Genomic DNA, 21,870 nt, shown 5'->3' with positions numbered 1-21,870 from the left:
TTATGCATGAAGTCGGAAAACATGAACATCTGTTAACAGATGTTCATGTTTTCATATATATATATATATATATATATATATATATAAACAGGGTTATTGTCAGGTATTCTTGGCTTTGACTAGTTGTTTTGGAAGACTGACTATTTTACACTCAGCACTGACAGTACTTCTCATCATTTCAGACACTGGAGACTCCAACGTACTGCTGGAACATCTTCTAGTTTTGAAATGTAACTATTTATTTGTACCATAATAGGAGTATTGGCGATCGACTTTGGTGTCAGTTAAGGAAACATGCCATCAGGATCCAGTAGGGGGCAGATGTATTCATAAGGAGAAGCTCTGTCCTGCTTAAAATGCTGCCAGAAATTCACTGGTGTTTGTAAAATAATGCCAATGTCAGGAAGGTTCGGCAGCAAGATTGTGAAATGTAAAGAAGATTCAGAACTGCGGCAGAAGGTCAACTCTTGTTTAGGACGTACTGTTATCAAGATGTGCCATTTTACTATTTAATTTTTCAGCCTTGTAACCATGAAAAACTTATTATTTGAATGTCGATTGTTTTGGAGCTGTTGAAGGGGAACATCTGAGTGAAACAGAACCAGGTTGCGGAGAAGATGAAATATCATTGCTAACGTCCTCTAGTGTCTGACGGCCAAACCGACGGTAACTTAGCGTGAAATATTTGTGGTTGCTACTGATACCGATGTGAAGTGCTTTTAAAAAATACCACATTGATCACTTGCAAGATGACTTGGACGTTGGGGGAAAAACTGACTTAAGTTTAAAATGAAACAGCAAATGCATTGTTTATTTTGTTGTACACTGGCTTATCTACTAGACTACTGTAACTTTAAAGGTTTTAATGATTGTGTGTGTGTGTGTGTGTGTGTGTGTGTGTGTGTGTGTGTGTGTGTGTGTGTGTGTGTGTGTGTGTGTGTGTGTGTGTGTGTGTGTGTGTGTGTGTGTGTTACACTACAATGCCCGCATTTTGTTAACCAAACTCCCTAACAGCCCTTAAAAAGCCTTAAGTGTTCGGTCCTCGGACTTTCCTTTGAAAAAGAGCTTGGTTTGAATAAAACCTCCCAAATAAACAGAAGGAACACTGTAAGGAAACACACAAAGTTATTTTATTTTATTTATTTTTTTGTTTTGCTTTCTTTTTCTTCCTGCTCTTTTATTTTAATGACTTTTTTTGTTGACTAGACGAATCAATTCCTTAGAGATTCTTTATCTGAAGCAAGAAAAGGAGTAATATTTTGTTATGGTCTATTTTATGTGTAGTTACTGATCTGGAACATCTTTTTCAAGTTTCAGAGCTTCATTTTGCAGTTGTGACTATTTATAATACCTGGTTTGCTTGTTATTTAAGATTTATTTTCTCTTTCTTGTACTACTGCTGTGAAAAGGAAAAAGGTCTGTGAGCTTTTTCTTTTGTGTCATTCTGTACAACTGATAAAGAGGCAAGAGAGTGTGAGAGTTGCCTCTTTTTGTAATATTGTGATAATAAAGTTTTAATTTATGCTTTGAAATTGGTCCAGTTTTGATGCCACTACAGAACCTGAATGTGTGGTCACTGGTCAGTGGTGGTCGTGTTTCAGCCTTCTTTACCTTGGCCATGTCTCAGAGCTTGTACTTCTGGACATTCCAGGTAGCTCCTCCCCCTCCCTGATTTTTTTTTTTTTTTTATCACATTGCATGTAGTGAAATTGTGAATTCCTGAGAGAACAGAGTAAAATGAAATAGTCCTACCTCATTGAAATGAAATCTCAAGTCTGTTCTAGTTTCCATGTCACCTATGCAGCCACAGTGCCTCATATTGCAGACCCTTCCCTGTCACGCAGATATCTGCTGTTTACCTTTCCTGGAACCATTTTATCAGCCCCTCTTCAATGTCCTAATGCATTTTCCTCCCCACCCCCACCAGACAGCGTTTTGCTGTCCAGGGTTGCAAGGTTATCATTGTTCCTACACCATTCCCAGACGCGTTTCCTATGAACTAGGAAAATCCAAGCAGCATGGTGCTTCCCCTTCTCTCACAACTTTTAGCTTGAACACTGCTGAGTAGCAACATTTATGTGGAGCCATTTTATGTAATTGTGTAGCAGCTGCTGCAGGCAGAAAAACATTCGTTTTGAGTCTGTGCTGCTTCTCTTGCATGCAGTACCCATGTACCATAAGGCTGTAGTGTACAGCATGCATGTAAACACCTTCACAAAAACTGCAGGCCCCCGGGGCATTTAATACAACCCCAATTCCAATGAAGTTGGGACGTTGTGTAAATGTAAATAAAAACAGAATACAATGATTTGCAAATCCTCTTCAACCTGTATTCAATTTAATACACCACAAAGACAAGATATTTAATGTTCAAACTGATAAACTTTATTGTTTTTGTGCAAATATTTGCTCATTTTGAAATGGATGCCTGCAACACGTTTCAAAAAAGCTGGGACAGTGGTATGTTTACCACTGTGTTACATCACCTTTCCTTCTAACAACAATCAATGTTTGGGAAATGAGGACACTAATTGTTGAAGACTGGCCTGACTTGCAGGCAGGCCAGTTTTTTACTACGAAGCCACGCTGTTGTAACACGTGCAGAATGTGGCTTGGCATTGTCTTGCTGAAATAAGCAGGGACGTCCCTAAAAAAGACGTTGCTTGGATGGCAGCATGTGTTGCTCCAAAACCTCGAGGTATCTTTCAGCATTGATGGTGCCATCACAGATGTGTAAGTTGTCCATGCCATGGGCACTAACACACCCCCATACCATCACAGATGCTTACTTTTGAACTTTGCTCTGCTAACAATCTGGATGGTCTTTTTCCTCTTTTGTCCAGAGGACACGACGTCCATGATTTCCAAAAACAATTTTAAATGTGGACTCATCAGACCACAGCACACTTTTCCACTTTGCGTCTGTCCATTTCAAATGAGCTCGAGCCCAGAGAAGGCGGTGCCGTTTCTGGATGTTGTTGATGTATGGGGGGATCTGGATTCCTCCATATGAGAGCCAGGAGAGAAAATTTTTTTGAAGTTTTAAGCAAATCTTACCAACTCATGTTTCTATTAATAAATCAGTGACAGAATATCATAGAGTTTTAATTTGGCTGCATCCTGAAACTAATATGTCACACCTAGTTTCAAGCCCTGTTCTGGACTATCTTTGCCTCACAGCCACTCCTAGAGCCTGAAGATGATCACCTGTCTGTCTTCTTTCTCTCTCTACCTGTCACTTCAGTGGTCTCATTCAGAGTGTACTATCGCTCTGTTCAGGAGTCAGACTCATTTATACTGCCACTAAACACTCAAACATGCTATAAAACAGTCCCGTCAGCCTAAAAAGATGTTTTACGTTTGATTTAGTCCTACAAAAAAGCATACTGTTATAAAAAACACCTGGATGAGCTGTTTTCTTTTATCAAGATCTACAAGCTCCCCCATTCATCCATTTTTCAATCCATTAAAAAGTGGATGAATGGGATGTTCAATGACAATCTACCTTCATCCAATGACGAGATATTTGTGGACCTTTCTGCATTGCCCCATGTACAGCGCCAACCCGTTCACATTTCTAACCGTTTTTCCCCACTTGGCAACACACCCGCCGAGGAACAAACTCTGGTTATTGGCGACTCTGTTTTGAGAAATGTGAAGTTAGTGACACCAGCAACCATAATCAGTTGTCTTCCGGGGACCAGAGCAGGCGACATTGAAGGAAATTTGAAACTGCTGGCTAAGGCTAAGCATAAATTTGGTAAGATTGTAATTCACGTCGGCAGTAATGACACCCGGTTACGCCAATCAGAGGTCACTAAAATTAACATTGAATCGGTGTGTAACTTTGCAAAAACAATGTCGGACTCTGTAGTTTTCTCTGGGCCCCTCCCCAATCGGACTGGGAGTGACGTTTAGCCGCATGTTCTCCTTGAATTGCTGGCTGTCTGAGTGGTGTCCAAAAAATGAGGTGGGCTTCATAGATAATTGGCAAAGCTTCTGGGGAAAACCTGGTCTTGTTAGGAGAGACGGCATCCATCCCACTTTGGATGGAGCAGCTCTCATTTCTAGAAATCTGGCCAATTTTCTTAAATCCTCCAAACCGTGGCTATCCAGGGTTGGGACCAGGAAGCAGAGTTGTAGTCTTACACACCTCTCTGCAGTTTCTCTCCCCCTGCCATCCCCTCATTACCCCATCCCCGTAGAGACGGTGCCTGCTCCCAGACCACCAATAACCAGTAAAAATCTAGTTAAGCATAAAAATTCAAAAAGAAAAAATAATATAGCACCTTCAACTGCACCACAGACTAAAACAGTTAAATGTGGTCTATTAAACATTAGGTCTCTCTCTTCTAAGTCCCTGTTAGTAAATGATATAATAATTGATCAACATATTGATTTATTCTGCCTTACAGAAACCTGGTTACAGCAGGATGAATATGTTAGTTTAAATGAGTCAACACCCCTGAGTCACACTAACTGCCAGAATGCTCGTAGCACGGGCCGAGGCGGAGGATTAGCAGCAATCTTCCATTCCAGCTTATTAATTAATCCAAAACTCAGACAGAGCTTTAATTCATTTGAAAGCTTGACTCTTATTCTTGTTCATCCATATTGGAAGTCCCAAAAACCAGTTTTATTTGTTATTATCTATCATCCACCTGGTCGTTACTGTGAGTTTCTCTGTGAATATTCAGACCTTTTGCCTGACTTAGTGCTTAGCTCAGATAAGATAATTATAGTGGGTGATTTTAACATCCACACAGATGCTGAGAATGACAGCCTCAACACTGCATTTAATCTATTATTAGACTCAATTGGCTTTGCTCAAAATGTAAATGAGTCCACCAACCACTTTAATCATACTTTAGATCTTGTTCTGACTTATGGTATGGAAATTGAAGACTTAACAGTATTCCCTGAAAACTCCCTTCTGTCTGATCATTTCTTAATAACATTTACATTTACTCTGATGGACTACCCAGCAGTGGGGAATAAGTTTCATTACACTAGAAGTCTTTCAGAAAGCGCTGTAACTAGGTTTAAGGATATGATTCCTTCTTTATGTTCTCTAATGCCATATACCAACACAGTGCAGAGTAGCTACCTAAACTCTGTGAGTGAGATAGAGTATCTTGTCAGTAGTTTTACATCCTCATTGAAGACAACTTTGGATGCTGTAGCTCCTCTGAAAAAGAGAGCCTTAAATCAGAAGTGCCTGACTCCGTGGTATAACTCACAAACTCGCATCTTAAAGCAGATAACCCTTAAGTTGGAGAGGAAATGGCGTCTCACTAATTTAGAAGATTTTCACTTAGCCTGGAAAAAGAGTCTGTTGCTCTATAAAAAAGCCCTGCATTAAGCTAGGACATCTTACTACTCATCACTAATCGAAGAAAATAAGAACCCCAGGTTTCTTTTCAGTACTGTAGCCAGGCTGACAAAGAGTCAGAGCTCTATTGAGCCAAGTATTCCTTTAACTTTAATTAGTAATGACTTCATGACTTTCTTTGCTAAGAAAACTTTAACTATTAGAGAAAAAATTACTCATAACCATCCCAAAGACATATCGTTATCTTTGGCTGCTTTCAGTGATGCCGGTATTTGGTTAGACTCTTTCTCTCCGATTGTTCTGTCTGAGTTATTTTCATTAGTTACTTCCTCCAAACCATCAACATGTCTATTAGACCCCATTCCTACCAGGCTGCTCAAGGAAGCCCTACCATTAATTAATGCTTCGATCTTAAATATGAACAATCTATCTTTATTAGTTGGCTATGTACCACAGGCTTTTAAGGTGGCAGTAATTAAACCACTACTTAAAAAGCCATCACTTGACCCAGCTATCTTAGCTAATTATAGGCCAATCTCCAACCTTCCTTTTCTCTCAAAAATTCTTGAAAGGGTAGTTGCAAAACAGCTAACTGATCATCTGCAGAGGAATGGTCTATTTGAAGAGTTTCAGTCAGGTTTTAGAATTCATCATAGTACAGAAACAGCATTAGTGAAGGTTACAAATGATCTTCTTATGGCCTCAGACAGTGGACTCATCTCTGTGCTTGTTCTGTTAGACCTCAGTGCTGCTTTCGATACTGTTGACCATAAAATTTTATTACAGAGATTAGAGCATGCCATAGGTATTAAAGGCACTGCTCTGTGGTGGTTTGAATCATATTTATCTAATAGATTGCAATTTGTTCATGTAAATGGGGAATCTTCTTCACAGACTAAGGTTAATTATGGAGTTCCACAAGGTTCTGTGCTAGGACCAATTTTATTCACTTTATACATGCTTCCCTTAGGCAGTATTATTAGACAGCATTGCTTAAATTTTCATTATTACGCAGATGATACCCAGCTTTATCTATCCATGAAGCCAGAGGACACACACCAATTAGCTAAACTGCAGGATTGTCTTAGAGACATAAAGACATGGATGACCTCTAATTTCCTGCTTTTAAACTCAGATAAAACTGAAGTTATTGTACTTGGCCCCACAAATCTTAGAAACATGGTGTCTAACCAGATCCTTACTCTGGATGGCATTACCCTGACCTCTAGTAATACTGTGAGAAATCTTGGAGTCATTTTTGATCAGGATATGTCCTTCAGTGCGCATATTAAACAAATATGTAGGACTGAATTAGAAAGGTCTTGTCTCAGAGTGATGCTGAAAAACTAATTCATGCATTTATTTCCTCTAGGCTGGACTATTGTAATTCATTATTATCAGGTTGTCCTAAAAGTTCCCTGAAAAGCCTTCAGTTAATTCAAAATGCTGCAGCTAGACTACTGACAGGGACTAGAAGGAGAGAGCATATCTCACCCATATTGGCCTCTCTTCTTTGGCTTCTTGTTAATTCTATAATAGAATTTAAAATTCTTCTTCTTACTTATAAGGTTTTGAATAATCAGGTCTCATCTTATCTTAGGGACCTCATAGTACCATACCACCCCAATAGAGCGCTTCACTCTCAGACTGCAGGCTTACTTGTAGTTCCTAGGGTTTGTAAGAGTAGAATGGGAGGCAGAGCCTTCAGCTTTCAGGCTCCTCTCCTGTGGAACCAGCTCCCAATTCGGATCAGGGAGACAGACACCCTCTCTACTTTTAAGATTAGGCTTAAAACTTTCCTTTTTGCTAAAGCTTATAGTTAGGGCTGGATCAGGTGACCCTGAACCATCCCTTAGTTATGCTGCTATAGACTTAGACTGCTGGGGGGTTCCCATGATGCACTGAGTGTTTCTTTGTTTTTGCTCTGTATGCACCACTCTGCATTTAATCATTAGTGATTGATCTCTGCTCTCTTCCACAGCATGTCTTTTTCCTGGTTCTCTCCCTCAGCCCCAACCAGTCCCAGCAGAAGACTGCCCTTCCCTGAGCCTGGTTCTACTGGAGATTTCTTCCTGTTAAAAGGGAGTTTTTCCTTCCCACTGTCGCCAAGTGCTTGCTCACAGGGGGTCGTTTTGACCGTTGGGGTTTTTCCGTAATTATTGTATGGCCTTGCCTTACAATATAAAGCGCTTTGGGGCAACTGTTTGTTGCTGGAAATTACTGATTTTGTTTTTCATTTATTTACAGTAATATACAATTTCATTCATATATTACACTACTTTTTGGTAAACCCATTTCAAGCACAAAATCAGTAAAGGTGTGTTTTCATTGAAGATCTGAAAAGCCAAACATTTTTTTGGACAAATGGTGCTCTCGACAAATAGCATATTCTGAACGCAGAGATTCTTCTGAACCTTTTGATATGCAGTACATGTACATTATACCTTAAAGTACATTTAAAAGAGAATTACTGAAGGTATTGAAAAAGAGTGAAGCAGTCAGCGTTTGTTTTTTGCCGTTTTAAATGTTGCTATCATGACTTAACATGCTAAACAAATTTTTTTTAAAGAAAAAAGAACTTGGTTACTAACAAATGAAGCACTCATGAGGCTTGGTTCTTAAAGCCTTGTTCTCACTTTTATGGATGTGCACCATGGAAGGTCACGTTCTATAACATTGGCAAACTGCTCTGTGAACATCATGTTTTCCCACTAACTTGATCAAGTATGAAGCTTGATGGTGTAATGGACCAATTTTTTTTTTTTTTCAGTTTCAAGGTTTCTCAAGGCGCTTCACACAAGTAAGGTCTAACCTTACCAACCCCCAGAGCAACAATGGTAAGGAAAAACTCCCTCTGAGGCAGAAACCTCAAGCAGACCAGACTCAAAGGGGTGACCCTCTGCATGGGCCATGCTACAGACATAAATTACGAATATGGGTGATTCTTTAACTACGGGCACTATTGGCCTTGTAAATGTAATTTCCACCACACCATTGCCTTACAATATAAAGCGCCTTGGGGCAACTGTTTGTTGTGATTTGGCGCTATATACATGTGCTCTGATGTCACTGTTTATCTCCATAGAAACTACCCAAACAATCTTTCATACAAACTGTTTAAAGGGACATTACAATGTTGTGGTGGAAATCATGGCAGTAGTGTGGGACAACTACATTTTGTTTAAAAAAATCACAACAGTTGTATGACATTGAATACTCCAATTATGTTTTGATTATTTCACTGATATTTTATTCAGAGATATTTTAAAACATTAGAAAAAACGTTTTTACCATTCATTTTTATCATTGAAGATCAAAAGTCTGGATGTGGGACAAGCACAAAACGGCAATATTTGCATATAATGATGCTGAAAAAAGGTGAAAAAGTCATCATAGACTACTAGAACAAATTTCTTAACACACTTTCATTGTAAAGATAACTATAAAAGTGTGAAATTTCCCCTTTTTTCTGTTTTTCATACAATATGATCAAAGGACATAATAAGTGCCCATAGTCTAAGAATCACCCATATACAAGAAATGCTGTTGGTGCACAAGACAGGAGGGTCGCCAGCACAAATACCGCACCCATCTCTGGATGGAGCTGCACCTTTAACAGAGAGAAAAAAAAAAAAACAGAATCAGGCATCAGAAAGACAAGACATACAGTATAATGTTTCAGCATTAAACAACAAGAAAAACAGAAGAAATACTAAGGTAATACTTAGCCCTAAGTTTCACAAAAAGACACTGAATTTAGGTAAAGTTGAGGCCGCGGCCCGCTCCGTTTCCTAATAAAATGAGTTAGAGTAAAAAGCGTAAAACAAAACTATACCAGTATGCTAGCCATACAAAGGGAAAATAAGTCAATCTTAAGCCTGGACTTGAAAGTCTCCACAGCATCTATTTTATTGACGCAGGGAGATCATTCCACAGAGCAGGGGCATGATAAGAGAAAGCTCTATGACCTGCAGACTTCTTATTCACCTTAGGGACACAAAGTAGTCCTGCACCCTGAGAACGCAAAGCCCGGGCCGGTATGTAAGGTTTAATTAGGTCAGCTAGGTAGGCAGGTGCCAGTCCGTGAACAATTTTATTGACTTGTAGCAGAACCTTAAAATTCGATCTAACTGGGACAGGAAGCCAGTGAAGGGATGCCAAAATGGGAGTAATATGGTCGAACTTTCTGCTTCGTGTCTCAAGTCTGGCTGCAGCATTTTGAACCAACTGGAGAGCCCTAATGCTAGACTGCGGTAAACCAGAAAATATTGCAGTAGTCCAATCTAGAAGAGATAAATGCATGGATCATGGTCTCAGCATCAGCCATAGACAGGATGGGACGAATCTTCGCTATATTTTGCAGGTTGAAGAAAGCAGTCCTCGTAATATTTCTAATGTGGAGGTCAAAGGACACTTTGTCAGTGTGACATATGACACACAAGCTTAGGCTAAGCGTTAACTGGTCAAATTGATACTGATGTCTCACTGGACCAAGAACCATCATTTCAGTCTTATCAGAGTTTAAAAGTAGGAAGATTCTAGACATCCAGCTTGTCACTGATGCAAGGCAATCTTCTAATGATTTTATGTGAACGAGATTACCAGCAGTTATCGGCATGTATAACTGAGTATCATCAGCATAGCAGTGAAAGGTAATCCCAAAATGCTGCAATATGTGCCCATATGCTGGGAGACCTGTACCATGTGATGTGTACCGAAACAACCATAGTGTAACCATACTACTATATTAACATAAACCTGGTCCTTTTGAAAAACCTCCAACTGACTTCACAGCATGGACAACGTTACAGGCTCCATGGAAAGGTAAGAAAACGCACAAGTCTGTCAGAGATTGTTGACAGAAAAAGCACATTACTGAACATGTTAAAACTAGGCCACGGCACAATGACTGATTATAATGGTTAAATCCTGTTCCCACGTACACTATTTTCATGACTCACCCTGACATTATTAGGAATCGTCATCCCTAAACCAAGAACCATTGTGACTGTGAGCGATGCCATCAGGACTCCGTGGCGGTGCCGTCCTGTAAAGTCTTGCTGCATTCATGACAATATAATGCAGTTTTCAAATAAATATCAAAGAATACCAAGGATTACCATTAAAATAGCAGCAAGAGGATTTATAAAAGCTCATAATTCTTTAAAACTGTTGTAACTGCATTAGAAGTTATCAAGAGTGTCCACATCTCAGTCAGACTATGTCACAATGATTTGATAGTCGTGATGGTGTCGTGGTCAAAAATCATGTTTGTGGGAACAAATCATTAACCACTGCCACCCTCCCCGACCACAAACAAACAAGCAAACGGGTGAAAACATAAGGAAGGTGATGGTCTAGTGGTTAAGCGCTGGGCTTGAGACCAGAGGATACTGTTTTAATGCAGTATGTCAGATTAAGAGAAAAACTGAAAAGCCACACAGGTGAGGTTGTGCTGAAAAAAAAAGACAAACAGTTTTTTAAGGTAAATTATGAAGTTAAAACCAAAAGTAGTCAAAAATGCTTAAAAAGAGCCAAACCTCCAGAGGGTTAAAGCTCAAAATCCTCATAATAGCTTTAATTCCCTAACATGCAAATGCATTATGAACACTGCACATTCTATTACAAATCAAAACATGAAGAAAATATATCAAAATTGTTATTACTTTGCAAAAAAAAAAAGGTTTAAAAAAGTGCTGTGATGGCTGTTGGCTAATGGCTGATGGCTAAAAAAAAATAGTCTTTGCATTTTTCTTTCTGTGACCCTTATTTAAGGACAAAGGCAGCAAATGTTCATGCTGGTTTTAATGCATTTATGTCTGAAAGTCTGAGTAAAATGGTTTGTTCCAGACATTGTTCAGAAGAATAGCGTACTTTGATTAAAAAGTTGGAGGGGAAACATATACAGTTTTATATATTTATATACTTATTGTATGACCTTGCCTTACAATTTAAAGCGCCTTGGGGCAACTGTTTGTTGTGATTTGGCGCTATATAAAAAAATTGATTGATTGATTGATTTACCCGTGAGTCGTCGTCTTCTTTCAGTTGCGCCCGTTAGGGGTCGCCACAGCAGATCAGTTGTTTCCATCTCACCCTGTCCTCTGTATCTTACTCTGTCACACCAACCACCTGCATGTCCTCCCTCAGCACATCCATAAACCTCCTCTTTGGCCTCCCTCTTCTCCTCCTGCCTGGTGGCTCCATCCTCAGCATCCTTCTCCCTATATACCCTGGGTCCCTCCTCTGCACATGTCCAAACCATCTCAATCTCTCCTCTCTGACTTTGTCTCCAAACCGTCCCACCTGAGCTGTCCCTCTGATATGTTCATTCCTAATCTTGTCCATTCTCGTCACTCCCAAAGAGAATCTCAACATCTTCAGCTCTGCCACCTCCAGCTCTGCCTCCTGTCTTTTTGTTAGTGTCACCGTCTCTAAGCCGTACAACATTGCTGGTCTCACTACTTTCTTGTAAACTTTCCCCTTTACTCTTGCTGATATTCGTCGGTCACAAATCCCTCCTGTCACCTTTCTCCACCCTGCCTGCACTCTCTTCTTCACCTCTCTGCCACACTCTCCATTACTTTGGACAGTTGACCCAAACTATATAAACTCCTCTACTTTCACCACTTCTACTCATTGTAACAGCACTATTCCACTGGGCTCCCTCTCATTCACACACATGTACTCAGTCTTGCTCCTACTGACTTTCATTCCCCTGCTCTCCAGAGCATATCTCAACCTCTCCAGACTAGAATCAACCTGCTCTCTACTCTCATGACAGACCACAATGTCATCTGCAAACATCATAGTCCATTGGGACTCCTGTCTGATCTCATCTATCAACCTGTCCATCACCACTGTAAACAAGAAAGGACTCAGAGCTGATCCTTGGTGTAATCCCACCTCCACCTTGAATGGGTCTGTCATTCTGACACTATTCTTGTATATGTCCTGCACTACCCTCACATACAGTAGTGTTCAGAATAATAGTAGTGCTATGTGACTAAAAAGATTAATCCAGGTTTTGAGTATATTTCTTATTGTTACGTGGGAAACAAGGTACCAGTAAATTCAGTAGATTCTCACAAATCCAACAAGACCAAGCATTCATGATATGCACACTCTTAAGGATATGAAATTGGGCTATTAGTAAAAAAAAGTAGAAAAGGGGGTGTTCACAATAATAGTAGTGTGGCATTCAGTCAGTGAGTTTGTCAATTTTGTGGAACAAACAGGTGTGAATCAGGTGTCCCCTATGTAAGGATGAAGCCAGCACCTGTTGAACATACTTTTCTCTTTGAAAGCCTGAAGAAAATGGGACGTTCAAGACATTGTTCAGAAGAACAGCGTAGTTTGATTAGAAAGTTGATTGGAGAGGGGAAAACTTATACGCAGGTGCAAAAAATTATAGGCTGTTCATCTACAATGATCTCCAATGCTTTAAAATGGACAAAAAAAAAACAGAGACACGTGGAAAAAAACGGAAAACAACCATCAAAATGGATAGAAGAATAACCAGAATGGCAAAGGCTCACCCATTGATCAGCTCCAGGATGATCAAAGATAGTCTGGAGTTACCTGTAAGTGCTGTGACAGTTAGAAGACGCCTGTGTGAAGCTAATTTATTTGCAAGAATCCCCCGCAAAGTTCCTCTGTTAAATATAAGACGTGCAGAAGAGGTTACAATTTGCCAAAGAACACATCAACTGGCCTAAAGAGAAATGGAGGAATATTTTGTGGACTGATGAGAGTAAAATTGTTCTTTTTGGGTCCAAGGGCCGCAGACAGTTTGTGAGACGACACCCAAATTCTGAATTCAAGCCACAGTTCACAGTGAAGACAGTGAAGCATGGTGGTGCAAGCATCATGATATGGGCATGTTTCTCCTACTATGGTGTTGGGCCTATATATCGCATACCAGGTATCATGGATCAGTTTGGATATGTCAAAATACTTGAAGAAGTCATGTTACCTTATGCTGAAGAGGACATGCCCTTGAAATGGGTGTTTCAACAAGACAATGACCCCAAGCACACTAGTAAACGAGCAAAATCATGGTTCCAAACCAACAAAATTAATGCCTCACAGATGTGAAGAAATCATGAAAAACTGTGGTTATACAACTAAATACTAGTTTAGTGATTCACAGGATTGCTAAAAAAGCAGTTTGAACATAATAGTTTTGAGTTTGTAGCGTCAACAGCAGATGCTACTATTATTGTGAACACCCCCTTTTCTACTTTTTTTTTTTTTTACTAATAGCCCAATTTCATAGCCTTAAGAGTGTGCATATCATGAATGCTTGGTCTTGTTGGATTTGTGAGAATCTACTGGTACCTTGTTTCCCATGTAACAATAAGAAATATACTCAAAACCTGGATTAATCTTTTTAGTCACATAGCACTACTATTATTCTGAACACTACTGTAGGTGTGTGTGAAAGTGTTTGTCTATGTTCTATGTGTGGTCCTGAGACGGACGCTTGTCCAGTCCAGGGTGAACACCCCCCCCCCGACCGCTGGGACAGGCTCCAGCCCGCCGTGACCCCTCACTGGAATAATCGGCTACAGAGAACACATGAAGCTCTCATGACTCCAAACTAGAAGAAGATGTTTCTAATAACAGGTCCCATATGTCACAGAGATTTTACTACTTACTAGATAAAGTGCAGTTTAGTTATTCTGAGTAGAAATTAGACAAACTTTTGTTAGATGTTGGGTTGTTGCAGTCAGTGTCTGTTGGTGGCAGATTTTTACGCCTTCCTGTCATACATCTTTAAACAACATTTACAGATAAAGATTTCTCTCAAAAGAAGCAAAGGTCAAAGGTGAGTGCAGCTCTCAGAGGTCTGACTGTTTTAATGTGACGTTGGTTGATGAAGGACACTGAAAACGTTGGCAGTTCGATTTCCAGCAGAAGCCTTTAGGTTGGAGCTTGTGGTTGAGGTCTGCCTGCATGCACATGGAGCTCAGCCCCTTTAAAGCGGCGTGGTGGTCAGAGGGCTCAGCTCTGTGGACTGATGGGTCTGGTTCCTCCTGCTCTCTGAGAAAAAGCCTCTCCAGCTCCTCCCTGTGGACAATAATGGAAGTGAGTCACATTCCTGTGGTGTGTTTGAAGGCGGCTCCTGGTTGAAGGATCTCGGCACCTGTTCTGGCGCTGCGCGTCGTACTGACTGTGGCAGGTTGTCGGCCTCCATCACTCCAGCCAGGATCCTCGTTGATTTTGCCGACGTTGATGTTCCATTTGTTCCAGTTGACTTCCTCCACTCTGAGATGACAAGAGAACACAAGCTTCAATTACCGCCCGCTGAGTGAGGCAACAGTCAGCTGTCGAAGAAGTTAAATTAGTGATGGCCGCGGTGTGCCGCGCGCGCCAACTGACTGCTGCTTCAAAAGGACCATCAGCCAAGTGCTGATCATCCAGTATCAAACCTGAAGCAGCGCCGTCGATCCTCTCCAGGAGATACACCCACGTTTTTCTCCACCCCACAGCGAAGCCGCGTCCTGACGCAGTGAGGGAGCCGCCGCTCCATGTCCAGAATGGTGATGGCTCTCTGACCGCCACAGGACACCGAGAGAGAGAGAGAGAGAGAGAGAGAGAGAGAGAGAGAGAGAGAGAGAGAGAGAGAGAGAGAGAGAGAGAGAGAGAGAGAGAGAGAGAAAACAAGATTCAGTCCAGGTAGCTCCAGAATCATCATCCAACATGTCGCTTCAGGAGTTTTTTTTTCGTCATCCACCACGTTACACTGTTTTTCTCCCTGATAGAGGTTTTAAAAAAATCATATTCTCTCTACACCATGCTGACCCACCTGGAGCACCAGGGGAGCTATGTGAGGATGCTCTTCCTGGACTTCAGCTCAGCCTTCAACCACATCATCCCGGAGATCCTGGTCCAGAAACTGACACATCTGGGCATCTCCACCCCCATCTGCCAGTGGATCAAGGACTTCCACAAACTGCCCACAGTCCGTGAAACTTGGCCCCCACCTTTCCTCCACCGTCACACTCAGCACCGGTTCCCCTCAAGGCTGTGTACTGAGCCCCCTCCTGTTCACCCTTTACACGCACGACTGCTCTCTGACCCATCCACAAACACCATCATAAAGTTTGCGGATGATACCACCATGATTGGGCTCATCTCAGGGGGAATGAGACCGACTACAGAGACGAGGTCAATCGACTGACAGTGTGGTGTTCAGGTAACAACCTGCTGCTGAACACCACAAAAACAAAAGAAATAATCCTGGAGTTCAGGAAGAACAGGGCTGACCCAGCCCCGCTCTACATCCAAGGGGACTGTGTGGAAAGGGTCAGCTCCATCAGGTTCCTGGGAGTGCAGCTCTCTGACAGCCTCTCCTGGACTGCCAACACCACAGTGGTGGTGAAGAAAGCCCAGCAGCAACTCCACTTCCTGAGGGTGCTCAGGAGAAACAATCTGGAGGAGAAGCTGCTGGTGTTGTTCTACAGAGCCACCATCGAGAGCATCCTGGCGTACTGCATCACAGCGTGGTACGGGGGGTGCTCAGCAGCAGACAGGAGAGCGCTGCAGAGGGTGATCAAAATGGCCCAGGGGATCACTGGTTGCTCTCTGCCCAGCCTGGAAGACATTGCCAGCTCTCGCTACCTCAGCAGAGCTGCCAGCATCAGCAAAGACACATCCCACCCCAGCAACCACCTGTTTGACCTACTACCCTCGGGCCGACGGTATAGATCAATCAAAACTAGGACAAACAGACTCAGGAACAGCTTTCTCCCCAGAGTGATCACTACACTGAACAATAACAAATCACTCTAATCCGCACCTTCAAGTTTCTTGTGCAATATCTGTAAACCATGTGCAATTTTCCCGTGCAATATGATTCCACAGTTGTATATAATTCTTGTTTTACATTTTAATTGGTCCACATTTATTTTATTTCATTTTACCTTATGTTTATATTAGTTGTACATATACTCTGAATAATTTACCGTTAAATTTCACTATCTTTTATATTGGCTAAAAATTACTCGCACCACAGAAAGTTGCACTCAAATCTCGTAATGCAAATTACAATGACAAAGGTGATTCTGATTCTGATCAAGTGAAACACGACGACTGCGCCTGCTCGCTGCATCACTTATGAAAATGAAGGAGTATAAGTGTTATAATGGCATCACTGGGGTTTGTTTCTAGAAGAATGTTCCACTGTTTTAAATTTTATGCTGACGTTTTGGTATATTTTCATGGAAATTTCCATTTTGCACATGAGCTCTTGTAAATGTGCATAATTTCAACTGGTTCTCAAGACCAGGCACCTAAGTGGCTCTACTCTACTCTTCTATTTTACTCTTCCTTTTTAGATATACCTTAGTATACTAGCATAGTTCCACCTTAGAATTGGAATATAATATATAAGATATACCTTACTGAATTTTCATAAAGATGTTAATCACGTTAATGATGAGACATCATGATGGTTACCACCAACTCAGAGCAGGTTCCGGTTGTATTTTTTGGGCTCAGATGTCATGCACATTAAGTATCTGACCCTGACCTTCCAGCACTCGTCTTCCCTCTGGCTTCAGATAAGAGAATTAACACTACGAGGGGTCTTTACAGACCAGCCAGCAGAATCCAGTCAGATATAAAAATAAATCCACCTTGTGACTTTCACGTGGCAAATGAGTAAAATTGTGGATTTATTGTATGAATATTTAATAAAGTTTCAATGTGCTGAAAGCATCTTCCACCTTTGTTAAACATTGATGTCGATGGCTGTACTGAATAAAACACTGTTCTTACAGGAATTTGACCCCGGTAAGTAATCGATCACTGAACCCCGTGTGAGGAGATTCGTGTCCCTTTTTGTGTCTGCTTGATGCTCCACCTGCAGCTTCCAGATGCTGGCGCTCTCCATGGTGATCTTCTCCACGGTGCGGTTCATGAGGGCGATGAGCATGTTGAGCAGCAGGATGTAGGTGAGGATGATGTAGCCGATCAGGAGGATGTAGAACACCACCTTGTACTGGTAGCCCTCTGTGAACTCCATGTCACCCATACCAATGGTGAACTTGAAGAGCTGCAGCGTGGTGTAGGAGATGTCCCTGAACGTGGGTTTGACGCACTCCTCGCCGGGGCCAGTGGTACTAAAAATGCGGGACTTCTGTGTCGGCGTGATGTTCTTCTTCTCAGGCTCAATGAGCAGAGTGACCACGGCTGTGAGGCAGAACAAGACCGTTAAAGGTTTACAGCTAGTCAGGCTTCTGATCTAAATCAGAAGGGCACTCACACGAGCGCAAACCTCAGCCAAAGCACCACCATACCCATTTTAAAGGTAAAGGAAAAAGTGCTATCATTGTGATTGGACTCTTATTTTCTGGATCTGTCCGACTGGTTTTTAATAAATGTAAATAGTCAGTCTGAGTGTGTAGCCGTCACTATAACCTAATGAGGTCTGATCCGTGTCCAGCAATGCACGGCGACTTTATTAGATTTATTTTTTCCATACATTAATTCATTGTTCAGCCATTTTAGCACCTTGCAAAATGTCCAAAATCTCTATGAAATTTAAAATCAGCATTTGTTTACATCACATGTGCCAAATATGACCTCAATCCGATAAACTGTCTTAATGATGCAAACACAATGTGTCAAACTACACAAACTATAGACCAGGCACAACCCTCTATGACATATGGGGGCGCTGTGGAGGCCGCTCGCCACACCCAGGTGCAAATGTAATCGTCCATGAGCCAGTAGTCAATTTTGACCTAATCAGTACCCCTTAAGGGTACGAAACAACACTTACAATCCAGCCTCAGTGTACCATGGCCTACACATCCCATGGTGACAGCTGGAGCTAGGACGGGGTCAGTGAAGAACTCCACAGGGGTCAAAATTGAAAAATGCTCCAATCATACTGTAACATACAGTGCATCCAGAAAGTGTTCAGAGCACTTCACTTCTTCCACATTTTTTGTTAAACCAGCCTTATTCAAAATTTTCCCCTTAAAATTCTACTCACAACACCCCATAATGACAACATGAAAAATTATTTAAAAAAAAAAAAAAAAAAAAAATCACAAATTCACTAAAATAAATCACTTGTACATAAGTATTCACACCCTTTGCTCAATACTTTGTTGATGCACCTTTGGCAGCAATTACAGCCTCAAGTCTTCTTGAATATGATATCACAAGCTTGGTGCACCTATCTTTGGCCAGTTTTGTCCATTCCTCTTTGCAGCACCTTTCAAGTTCCATCAGGTTGGATGGGGAGCGTTGGTGCACAGCCATTTTCAGATCTCTCCAGAGATGTTCAATCAGATTCAGGTCTGGGCTCTGGCTGGGTCACTCAAGGACATTCACACATGCACTGTATATGGAAGGCCAGAAGGAGTTACATTCTGTGTTTGTGGATTTAGAGAAAGTTTATGACAGGGTGCCAAGAGAAGAGTCATAGTACTGCATGAGGAAGTCTGGAGTGGCAGAAACGTATGTGAGGGTAGTACAGGACATGTACAAGGATAGAGTGACAGGGATGAATTGCGCATTAGGAGCAACAGATCCATTCAAGGTGGAGGTAGGATTACACCAAGGATCAGCTCTGAGTCCTTTCTTGTTTGCAATGGTGATGGACAGGTTGACACATGAGATCAGACAGGAGTCTCCATGGAGTGATGTTTGCAGATGACAGTGTGATCTGTAGTGAGAGTGGAGAGCAGGTTGAGTCTAGTCTGGAAATGTGGAGATACGTTCTGGAGAGCAGGGGAATGAAAGTCAGTAGGAGCAAGACTGAGTACATGTGTGAATGAGAGGGAGCCCAGAGGAACAGTGGAGCAGAGGTGGTGAAAGTAGATCGGCTTAAATACTTGGGGTCAATTGTCCAAAGTAATGGAGAGTGTGGTAGAGAGGTGAAGAAGAGAGTGCAGGCAGGGTGGAGTGGGTGGAGAAAGGTGGCAGGAGTGACACCCTTAGAATATTTTCAAGAGTGAAGGGGAAAGTTTACAAGACAGCAGTGAGACCAGCTACTTATTTGCCTCACTGTATTGTTGAGACTGATTAGAGACGGTCATTAACTAAAAGAAAGAGGCAGAGCTGAAGATGTGACAAGAATGGACAGGATTAAGAATGAACATATCAGAGCGACAGCTCAGGTGGGACAGTGTGGAGACAAAGTTAGAGAAGTGAGCTTGAGATGGTTTGGACATATACAGAGGGACACAGGGTATATAGGGTGAAGGATGCTGAGGATGGAGCCACCAAGCAAGAGGACAAAAGGGAGGGGAAAGAGGAGGTTTATGGATGTGCTGAGGGAGGACATGCAGATGGTTGGTGTGACAGAGGAAGTTACAGAGGATAGGGTGAGATGGAAACGATCCATCTGCTGTGGCGCCCCATAATGGGAGCAGCCGCAGGAAGAAGTCTAAATCTTTATTGACCCCTACCTGACTGCAGCTGCCACCCTTGGATGGCCAACATACATTTTGTGATAGCTATGATACACTGAGGGTGGACTGTAAGTGGTGTTTTGTACCCTAAAGTGGTACTGAAAACCTGCTTGCCCCCTGGACTATAATGTGTGTATTAAATTTCCCAAGTCCATGGAGAGCACCACAAAAACAGCCAAGTCGTTCAGTCGTCATCGTTATATAGAATCAAGTTACTTGCACAGGGTGCCCTCCGGTGGACATTGCTGGTACTTGTGCCCTAATAATCATTTCCTGGTTGTGTCCATTCAGAGGATTGTAGGAACTGAGCACCCGGACTTAGACTCTGTGTATGTTGAGCGCTTACAGACGAAAGCATTGGCCATCTGCAAGAATAACAGCCACCTGAGACATTCCATGTTTGCTGCTCTGTTGTTGGGGAAGAGGTACCACACTATAAGGACAGACTAATGGGCTAAGGAACTGCTTTTTCCCCAGAGCTGTAGCCTCATGACCCCACCCCGTCCCCCTCCCACAAACACAAAAATTCAGTAACGGATATCAACATAGCTCCCCCCGAACTGCCACCTTATCGTGGTAGGGGAGTTTATGTACCCAGATGATCCTAGGAGCTATGTTGTCGTGGGCTTTATACCCCTGGTAGGGTTGCCAAAGGCAAACAGGTCCTAGGTGATGGGTCAGACTAAGGACAGTTCAGAAGCTCCCATGACTAGTACAAAATGAAGGACCGAGACGTCGCCCGGTATGGCAGAGCCGGGGCCCCACCCTGGAGCCAGGCCTGGGTTTGGGGCTTGTGCGCGAGCGCCTGGTGGTCGGGCCTTAGCCCACTTGGGTAAAGAGAGGGTCTGAGCTGTCGACCGATCACCATCTGTTGGTGAGTTGGATCCACTGGGAGGGGAGGAAGCCGGTCAGACCTGGCAGGCCCAAACGTATTGTGAAGGTCTGCTGGGAACGACTGGTGGAACCCTGTGTCAGTGAGGTCTTCAACTCCCACCTCTGGGAGAGGTTCTCCCAGATCCCGGGGGAGGTTGGAGAGTGGACCATGTTCCCCACCTCCACTGTCGATGTGGTCGCTCGTAGCTGTGGTCACAAGGTTTCTGGTGCCTGTCGCAGCAGCAATCCCCGAACCCGGTGGTGGACGCCGGAAGTAAGGGATGCCATCAAGCTGAAGAAGGAGTCCTACTTGTCTTTGTTAGTAAGTGGGACCCCGGAGGCAGCTGACAGATACTGGCAGGCCAAGCGTGCTGCAGCCCGCGCGGTCGCAGAGGCAAAAACTCGGGTCTGGGAGGAGTTCAGGGAGGCCATGGAGGAGGACCATTGGCCGGCCTCAAAGAAATTCTGGCAAACCGTCCGATGCCTCAGGAGGCGGAAGCAGGTCTCTTGACACTGAATGGGGATGTTGTCGGGCGGTGGAAGGAATACTTCGAGAATCTCCTCAATCCCATCGTCACGTCTTCCGAAGAGGAAGCAGAGACTGGGGACACAGAGGTGGACCAGTTTTATTTGTTATTATCTATCGTCCACCTGGTCGTTACTGTGAGTTTCTCTGTGAATTTTCAGACCTTTTGTCTGACTTAGTGCTTAGCTCACATAAGATAATTATAGTGGGCGATTTTAACATCCACACAGATGCTGAGAATGACAGCCTCAACACTGCATTTAATCTATTATTAGACTCTATTGGCTTTGCTCAAAAAGTAAATGAGTCCACCCACCACTTTAATCATATCTTAGATCTTGTTCTGACTTATGGTATGGAAATAGAAGACTTAACAGTATTCCCTGAAAACTCCCTTCTGTCTGATCATTTCTTAATAACATTTACATTTACTCTGATGGACTACCCAGCAGTGGGGAATAAGTTTCATTACACTAGAAGTCTTTCAGAAAGCGCTGTAACTAGGTTTAAGGATATGATTCCTTCTTTATGTTCTCTAATGCCATATACCAACACAGTGCAGAGTAGCTACCTAAACTCTGTAAGGGAGATAGAGTATCTCGTCAATAGTTTTACATCCTCATTGAAGACAACTTTGGATGCTGTAGCTCCTCTGAAAAAGAGAGCTTTAAATCAGAAGTGTCTGACTCCGTGGTATAACTCACAAA

At 42.4% G+C, this 21,870-nt stretch overlaps 2 protein-coding genes across 6 annotated transcripts in view; one reads left to right on the top strand and one right to left on the bottom strand.

The window, feature by feature from the left end:
* fam222ba (family with sequence similarity 222 member Ba) overlaps nucleotides 1-1,090 on the top strand; it is a 188,067-nt gene extending 186,977 nt beyond the window's left edge. The window contains exon 4 of the mRNA XM_034177517.1: nucleotides 183-1,090. Within this exon, the coding sequence (XP_034033408.1) occupies nucleotides 183-234 (52 nt within the window). The 3' untranslated portion in view covers nucleotides 235-1,090. The remainder of the gene's footprint in view (nucleotides 1-182) is intronic.
* Nucleotides 1,091-13,671: 12,581 nt separating this feature from the next.
* The window catches only part of trpv1 (transient receptor potential cation channel, subfamily V, member 1), a 50,920-nt gene continuing 42,721 nt past the window's right edge, over nucleotides 13,672-21,870 (bottom strand). For all 5 annotated transcript variants that reach the window (XM_034177513.1, XM_034177511.1, XM_034177514.1 and 2 more), the window contains 4 exons: nucleotides 17,202-17,530; nucleotides 14,767-14,888; nucleotides 14,481-14,602; nucleotides 13,672-14,404 (listed from right to left, as the gene is read on the bottom strand). In XM_034177513.1, the coding sequence (XP_034033404.1) occupies nucleotides 14,313-14,404; nucleotides 14,481-14,602; nucleotides 14,767-14,888; nucleotides 17,202-17,530 (665 nt within the window). In that variant the 3' untranslated portion in view covers nucleotides 13,672-14,312. The remainder of the gene's footprint in view (nucleotides 14,405-14,480; nucleotides 14,603-14,766; nucleotides 14,889-17,201; nucleotides 17,531-21,870) is intronic.

This window comes from Thalassophryne amazonica, chromosome 9 (genome assembly GCF_902500255.1).
Source record: "Thalassophryne amazonica chromosome 9, fThaAma1.1, whole genome shotgun sequence".
Lineage (NCBI taxonomy): Eukaryota > Metazoa > Chordata > Actinopteri > Batrachoidiformes > Batrachoididae > Thalassophryne > Thalassophryne amazonica.
This window is presented reverse-complemented; position numbering and strand designations above follow the sequence as displayed.